The 8,860-nt window shown below is 45.8% G+C and overlaps 1 protein-coding gene across 1 annotated transcript in view; it reads right to left on the bottom strand.

Moving 5' to 3' along the window:
• Positions 1-1,114: 1,114 nt before the first annotated feature.
• Positions 1,115-8,860, bottom strand: part of PBK (PDZ binding kinase) — a 12,163-nt gene continuing 4,417 nt past the window's right edge. The window contains exons 4-6 of the mRNA XM_057387710.1: positions 8,758-8,860; positions 3,935-4,111; positions 1,115-2,938 (exon numbers count right to left, since the gene is read on the bottom strand). Coding sequence (XP_057243693.1) covers positions 2,730-2,938; positions 3,935-4,111; positions 8,758-8,860 — 489 coding nt within the window. The 3' untranslated portion in view covers positions 1,115-2,729. The remainder of the gene's footprint in view (positions 2,939-3,934; positions 4,112-8,757) is intronic.

The raw sequence follows: 8,860 nt of genomic DNA, 5'->3' as shown, positions 1-8,860 counted from the left end.
TTCCCTGTTTTCCATTTTTCCCATTGTTTTCCATTTTTCCCATTGTTTTCCAGGCGCACATTCCTGTTTGGAACCGTTCTGGATTCCCGGGATTTGGGATCACCAATCCCATTGTTTTCCAGATGCACATTCCCATGATTTGGGATCACCAATCCCATTTTTCCCATTGTTTTCCAGGCGCACATTCCTGTTCGGAACCGTTCTGGATTCCCGGGATTTGGCCTTTTCCGACCCCACTCCGGACGGGAGAGCTTTTGCTTCCCGTTACTGCGGCGTTCCCAATTTCCTGGTCTACAACTTCCTGCACAACGGATCGGGATCCTCGGGATCATCGGGATCGGGATCATCGGGATCCTGAGCTCAGGAAGTGCTGGAAAATCCGGGATGGATCCAGGGAGTCCTGCTGAGATCCCTTGGGAATTCTGAGCTCCCTTGGGAATCCTTCCCTGGGAATCCTCCCCTTCCCACTTTGTGTACAGTTGATTCCTGGAAATCCTGGAATTCCGCCGGGATTTCTTTGGGAATTCTTTTGGTTTGTTGGGATTTAAGTTAATTGGGGTTAAAGGTTCGTTAATAGAATGTTTGGAGTTTGTTGTTCACCCCTGGTGTAGTCTTGGATTTTTTTTTCCTGAAATTTTTCCCATGGGATTTGTCCTTTGGAGGTTTCTAGCCAGGAAATTCCAGGATTTTATTAAAACATTCCAGGGATTTGTGGTGAGATTCTTCCCATCTGAGCTCCCAACCCCTGGAAAAGCCAAATTCCCAGAGAAAATCCACAAATCCCACACAGAGAAAAAGAAATCTTTATTGGGAATGTCTGTGACACAAAACTYGGGAAAATCCACCCCAAAAAAGATGGAAAATTCAACCTAAAAACTTGGGAAAACTCAACCCAAAAAGGGAAAATCCAGCCCAAAATAAGGGAAAATCCAACCTAAAAGAGGGGAAAATCCATCCAAAAAAAAGATGGAAAATTCAATCTAAAAATTCGGGAAAATCCAACTTAAAASAGGGAAAATTGAGCCCAAAAAGGGAAAATTCAACCCCAAGAATGGGATTCCCTAAAGGAGGGAAAATCCAATCCTTAAAAAGAGGGGAAATAATAGTAAAAACTTGGGAAAATCCACCCCAAAAAAGATGGAAAATTCAACCTAAAAACTTGGGAAAACTCAACCCAAAAAGGGAAAATCCAGCCCAAAATAAGGGAAAATCCAACCTAAAAGAGGGGAAAACCCATCCAAAAAAAAGATGGAAAATTCAATCTAAAAATTTGGGAAAATCCAACCTGAATGAGGGAAAATCCAGCCCAAAAAAAGATAAAAAATTCAACCCCAAAAAGGGAAAATCCAACTCAAAATGAGGGAGAATCCAACCTAAAAGAGGGAAAATCCAGCCCAAAAAAAGATAAAAGATTCAACTTAATAAAAGATTCAACTTAAAAAAGGGAAAATTAAACACAAAAAAAGGAAAATCCAACATAAAAGAGAGGGAAAATCCAGCCCAAAAAACTTGGGAAAACCAAACCAAATGAGAGGGAAAATSCATCCCAAAAAACAGGGAAAGTTCAACCTAAAAACTTGGGAAAATCCATCCCCAAGAAGAGGGGGAAATCCATCCCCAAAAAAATGAAAATTCAACCCAAATAAAGGGAAAAGCTGAGCTAAAAACTCAGGAAAATCAACTCCAAAAAAAATAGGGAAAATCCAACCTAAAAGAGAGAGAAAATCCAGCCCAAAAAACTTGGGAAAATCCAAACCAAAAGAAAATTCAACCCAAACGGAGGGAAAATCTGACCTAAAAAAGGGAAAATTAAACCGAAAAAGGGAAAACCCAACCGAAAGAATGGGATTCCCTAAAGGAGGGAAAACCCAATCCTTAAAAAGAGGAGAAATAATAGTAAAAACTTGGGAAAATGCAACCCCAAAAAAAGGGAAAATCCTTCCCAGAAAAGAGGGAAAATCCAGCCCCAARACCAGGGAAAATCTGACTTTAAAAAGGAGGAAAAATTTACCCCTAAGAGGGAAAGTTTGACTGAGAAATGAGAGAAAATTCAACATAAAAAGAGAGAGAGGGAAAAATTCAACCCCAAAAAGAAAGAAAATCCAACTGAGGAATGAGAGAAAATTCAACGTAAAAAATGAGGGGAAATTCAACCTAAAAAACGAGGGAAAATCCAGCCCCAAAACCAAAGAAAATCCGACTTTAAAAAAGAGGAAAAATGTAACCCCATAGAGGGAAAATCCGACTGAAAAATGAGAGACAATTCAACATAAAAAATGAAGGAAAATTCAGTCTAAAAAGAGAGGGAGGGAAAAACCCAACCCCGAAAAGAGGGAAAATCCAGCTGAAAAATGAGGGAAAATCCAACGTACAAAATGAGGGAAAATCCAGCCCCAAAACCAGGAAAAATCCGACTTTAAAAAAGAGGAAAAATCTAACCCCATAGAGTGAAAATCTGACCTAAACCAGGTAAAACCATCCCAAAAAAAATGGAAAATGGATTCCAAGGTGAAAATCCAACCCCAAACCAGGGAAAATCTGACTTTAAAAAAGCGGATTTAACCCCATAGAGTGAAAATCTGACCTGAACCAGGGAAAACCATCCCAAAAAAAGAAAGGAATAATCGATTTCAAGGTGAAAATCCAACCCTAAAACAGGTAAAACTATCCCAAAAAAAAAATGGAAAACGGAATTCCAAGGCAAAAATCCAACCCCAAAATTTGGGATGTCACTGGGGGCAGGGCTGCGATTGCTCCAGCACCTCCACGATGCGCGCGGCCGGGGGGCGCTTGGCGGGGAGCTCCGCCGTGCAGACGGAGAAGAGCTCCACGATGGAGCCGTGGGACGGAGCCAGCAGCTCCGCGGGCAGCGGCGGCCGCGTGCCCAGAGCGGCGTAGTAGGAATCCTCATCGAAGGAATCCTCAGAGAAGGAGCCCTCTGGGATGGAGAACGGAGATTTTGGGATCAGTGCAAAAAATCCTAAATTCCATCCCGCTGAATCCCAGGTGATCCCATCCCGGTGATTCCCGCTGTTCCAGGGGGGGTTCAAATCCATCTTGGGATGTTCCCGCGATCCCAAATCCATCCTGGGACATTACCTGGGAGACCCTTCCCAAGATCCCAAAAAATCCCCCCTTTCCCAGTGGAATCCATTCCCACTGTCCCATCCCTCCATCCCTTATCCCAAATTTCCATCTCCAGCTCTTCCAGAGCCCTTTTAGGATCAGGAATGAGCTCTGAGCATTCCCTGGATTTTTCCCCTCTCCAGTGGAACATTCCCATCCCTTATCCCAAATTTCCCTCTCCAGTTCTCCCGGAGCTCCTTTAGGATCGGGAATGAGCTCTGAGCATTCCCTGGATTTTTCTTTTCTCCAGGGGAACATTCCCATCCCTTATCCCAAATTTCCCTCTCCAGCTCTCCCAGAGCCCCTTTAGGATCGGGAATGAGCTCTGAGCATTCCCTGGATTATTCCCATCCCTGATCCCAAATCCCTCTCCAGGAGCTCCTTTAGGATCAGGAATGGGCTCCGAACATTCCCTGGATCATTCCCATCTCTCCCATCCCAAATCCCTCCCCAGCTCTCCTTTAGGATCGGGAATGGGCTCCGAGCATTCCCTGGATTTTTCTCCTCTCCAGTGGAACATTCCCAGCTCTCCCATCCCAAATCCCTCTCCAGCTCTCCCAGAGCCCCTTTAGGATCAGGAATGGGCTCCGAGCATTCCCTGGATTTTTCCCATCCCGGATCCCAAATCCCTCTCCAGCTCTCCCAGAGCCCTTTTAGGATCAGGAATGAGCTCTGAGCATTCCCTGGATCATTCCCATCCCTGATCCCAAATCCCTCCCCAGCTCTCCTTTAGGATCGGGAATGGACTCCAAGCATTCCCTGGATCATTCCCGTCTCTCCCATCCCAAATCCCAGTGAAATTCCCAACCTGTGTCCGTGTCCATGTCCAGCTGGCGCAGGTGGGGGATGCTCAGGGTCAGCATTTCCCASAGGGTGAGGCCGAAGGCGAAGATGTCGGATCGGTCCGAGATGATCCCGCCCGGCTCCAGCGCCTCCCGCGGCTTCCAGGGCTCCGTGCCCACGTAACACAGCTCGGGGTCGCTCACTGCAACGGCACCCAGCGGGAAAATAATCATTCCCAAGGGGAATTCCAGAGCCCTGGGAAATCCTCATTCCAGAGGGGATTCCAGATCAGGAATAATGAATGAATAAATAATCATTCCCAAGAGGATTCTAGAGTGGAATGGGATCTGGGAAATCATCATTCTCAAGGGGATTGTGATCCAGGAAAATAATCATTCCATAGGGGATTTCAGAGCGGGAATGAGCTCTGGGAAAATAATCATTCCCAAGGGGGATTCCAGATTGGAATATGATCTGGGGAAATCCTCATTCCAGAGCGGAATGTGATCCGGGAAATCATCATTCCAGAGGGGAATGGGATCTGGGAAATTCATCATTGCAGAGGGGAATGGGATCTGAGAAAATAATCACTGCAACGGCACAGATCGGTAATGGGAACGGGAAATCATCATTCCCAAAGGGATTCTAGAGTGGAATGGGATCCGGGAAATTCATCATTCCCAAAGGGATTCCAGAGTGGGAATGGGATCTGGGATATCATCATTCCAGAGGGGATTCTAGAGGGGGAATGGGATCTGGGAAATCATCATTCCAGAGGGGATTCCAGATCGGGAATGTGCTCTGGGAAAATCCCTATTCCAGAGGGATTCCTGATTGGGAATGTGCTCTGGGAAATCTTCATTCCAGAGGGGAATGTGCTCCAGGAAATCCTTGTTGCACCGGGGATTCCAGAGCCCTGGGAATCCCCATCCAAGGAAGATTCCAGAGCAGAATGTGCTGCGGGAAAATCCTCATTGCACAGGGGATTCCAGAGCCCTGGGAAATCCTCATTCCAGAGGGATTTCAGAGTGGGAATGAGCTCCGGAAAAATAATCATTCCAGAGGGGATTCCAGATCAGGAATGTGATCCGGGAAAATCCTCATTCCAGAGCAGAATGTGATCCGGGAAATCATTCCATAGGGGATTCCAGATCGGAATGTGATCCAGGAAAATCCCCATTCTATAGGGGATTCCAGATAGGGAATGTGATCCAGGGAAATCCTCATTCCAGAGTGGAATGTGATCCGGGAAATCATCATTGCACAGGGGATTTCAGAGTGGGAATGTGATCTGAGAAAATAATCACTGCAACAGCACAGATCGGGAATGGGATCTGGGAAATCATTGCAGAGGGAAATGTGATCCAGGAAAATAATCATTCCATAGGGGATTTCAGAGTGGAATGTGATCCTGGAAGTCCTCATTCCATAGGGATTCCAGATCGGAATCTGCTCCAGGAAATCCTCATTCCAGAGGGATCCCAGAGTGAAATTGCTCCAGAAAAAAAAATCCTCATTCCAGAGCAGAAAGTGCTCCAAGGAAAATCCCCATTCCTGAGGGATTCCAGAGCCCCATGGATCCCAATCCCAGAGGAATTCCAGAGCCCTGTGGATCCTCATCCCAGGGGAATTCCAAAGCCCTGAGGATCCCCAGGTCTGGATGGATTTCTGATCCCTGTGGATCCCTCCAGGAGGTTCCAGAGCCTCCGGCTCCAAATTCCCAAAATTAAACGGATCCATTCCCACTTCTCCAGGAGATTCCAGTGCTTCCAGCTCCACATTCCCAATAAAACTGATCCGTTCCCTACATTAATACAGGAAATTCTGCTGCCTCCATGTGAATATTCCCAATAATATGGATCCACATTCCCAATAAAAACGGATCCATCGCCACATTCCTGCAGGACGTTCCAGAGCTTCCATCTGAATATTCCCAATAAATCCTGATCGATTCTCAATAAATCCTTATCCATCCCACATTCCTGCTGGAGATTCCAGAGTCTCAAGCAGAATATTCCCAATAAATCCTGATCCATTTCCCCCATTCCAGCTCCACATTCCCAAGAAAAACTGATCCAACCCCATACTCTTCCTCATCTCCAGAAGATTTCAGTGCCTCCAGCTGAATATTCCCAATAAATCCTGACCCATCCCCACATTCCTGCAGGAGATTCCAGTGCCTCWGAATATTCCAAATAAATCCTGATCTATTCCCACATTCCAGCAGGAGATTTTGGTGCCTCTGGCTGAATATGCCCAATAAATCCTGATCCATTTTCCGCCCTCTGACTCCACTTTCCTGATAAAAATGGATCCATCCCCACTTTCCTACTCTYCAGGAGATTCCTGAGTTTCCGGCTAAATATTCCAAAAAAATCCTGAACCATTTTCTGCCCTTTGACTCCACATTCCCAATAAATTCTGATCGATCCCCACATTCCTGCAGGAGATTCCAGTGCCTCTGTCTGAATATTGCCAATAAATCCTGATCCATTTCTCATCTTCCAGCTCCACATTCCCAAAAAACCTGATCCATGCCCATATTTCATCTACTCTTCAGGAGATTCAGGAGCCTCCAACTGAATATTCCCAATAAATCCTGATCCATTTCCTGCCCTCTGACTCCATATTCCCAATAAATCCTGATCCAGTCCCACATTCCTGCAGGAGATTCCAGAGCTTCCAGCTGAATATTCCCAATAATCCTGATCCATTTCCACCCTCCAGCTCCCATTCCCAATAAAAATGGATCCGTTCCCCACATTCGTCCAGGAGATTCCAGAGCCTCCACCTCAATATTCCCGATAAATCCTGATCCATTTCCCCCATTCCAGCTCCACATTCCCAAGGAAAACTGATCCATCCCCACATTATAAACCTGATCCATCTGCACATTCCCTGCAGGAGATTCCAAAGCTCATTGCTGAATATTCCCAATAAATCCTGATCCATTTCCCAGTTTCCAGCTCCACGTTCCTAACAAAAATGGATCCATCCCCACATTCCTGCAGGAGATTCCAGAGTCTCCAGCTGAATATTCCCAATAAACCTGATCCATTTCCACCCTGACTCCAGATTCCCAATAAACCTGTTCCATCCCCACATCCCAGCTCCAGATTCCCAAGAAAAACTGATCCATTCCCACATTCCTGCAGGAGATTCCGGTGCCTGTGGCTGAATATTCCCAATAAATTCTGATCTATTCCCACCCTCCAGCTCCACATTCCCAATAAACCTGATCCATCCCAATATTCCTCCAGGAGATTCCAGAGCTTCCTGCTGAATATTCCCAATAAATCCTGATCCATTTCCCCCATTCCTGCAGAGGATTCCAGAGCTTCCAGCTGAATATTCCCAATAAAACTGAATCCATTTCCCACCTTCCAGATCCACATTCCCAATAAAAACTGATCCATTCCCACCTTCAATCTGAATATTCCCAGTAAATCCTGATTCATTTTCCACCCTCTGATTCCACATTCCCAATAAACCTGATCCCACATTCCTGCAAGAGATTCCATTGTCTCCATCTGAATATTCCCAATAAACCTGGATCCACCCCCACATTCCTGCAGGAGATTTTGGTGCCTCTGGCTGAATATTCCAAATAAATCCTGAACCATTTTCTGCCCTCTGACTCCACTTTCCTGATAAAAATGGATCCATTCCCACATTTCTGCTGGAGATTCCAGAGCTTTCTGCTGAATATTCCCGATAAAACTGATCCATTTCCCCCATTCCAGCTCCACATTCCCAATAAAAACTGATCCATCCCCACATTATAAACTTGATCCATCTCCACATTCCCTGCAGGAGATTCCAAAGCTCATTGCTGAATATTCCCAATAAATCATGATCCATTTCCCCTATTCCAGCTCCACATTCCTAATAAATCCTGATCCATCCCCACATTCCTGCAGGAGATTCCGGTGCCTCTGGCTGAATATTCCCAATAAAACGGATCCATTTCCACCCTCCAGCTCCAGATTCCCAATAAAAACTGATCCATTTCCCCCATTCCATCTGAATATTCCCAATAAATCCTGATCCATCCTCCCATTCCCACAGGAGATTCCAGTGTCTCCATCTGAATATTCCCAATAAATCCTGATCCATTTCCTGCCCTCTGACTCCACATTCCCAATAAAAACTGATCCATTTCCACCTTCCATCTGAATATTCCCAATAAATCCTGATCCATTTCCTACCCTCTGACTCCATATTCCCAATAAATCCTGATCCATCCCCACATTCCTGCAGATTTCAGTGTCTCTGAATATTCCCAATAAAAGTGATCCATTCCCATATTCGTCCTCCTCTTCAGGAGATTCCAGTGTCTCCAGCTGAATATTCCCAATAAATCCCGATCGATTCCCACATCCCAGCTCCAGATTCCCAAGAAAAACTGATCCATTCCAACATTCCTGAAGGAGATTCAGGAGCCTCCATCTGAATATTCCCAATAAAATGGATCCATTTCCACTCTCCAGCTCCACATTCCCTATAAATCTGACCCATCCCCCCATTCCTGTTGGAGATTCCAGAGCTTCCAGCTGAATATTCCCAAAAAAGTGATCCAGATTCCAGATGCAGATTCCCAATAAAAACTGACCCATCCCCACATTCCTACTCTCCAGGAGATTCCGGTGTCTCCATCTGAATATTCCCAATAAATCCTGATCCATCCCCCTATTCCCGCAGGATATTCCGCTGTTCCCCGCTCCTTTCCAAGGGCCAAACCCGCTGACAAATCCTCCAGGACTTTTCTTGGGAACAATCCCGGTGTTCTCCCGATGCCATTCCCACATTCCCACAATCCCACAGGAATTCCCGGAGCGGCGTTCCCACCTGTCAGGTTCTCATCCAGGGGCAGCGACATTCCCACGTCGCAGATTTTCACCGACTCGAAGGCGCCTTTGACCACCACGTTGGGGGATTTGATGTCCCCGTG

Source organism: Malurus melanocephalus, unplaced genomic scaffold, assembly GCF_030028575.1.
Source record: "Malurus melanocephalus ecotype Western Australia unplaced genomic scaffold, MMel_1.1 scaffold_1320, whole genome shotgun sequence".
Lineage (NCBI taxonomy): Eukaryota > Metazoa > Chordata > Aves > Passeriformes > Maluridae > Malurus > Malurus melanocephalus.
The sequence above is the reverse complement of the archived record's forward strand: the minus strand, read 5'-3'. Positions and strand labels throughout refer to the sequence as shown.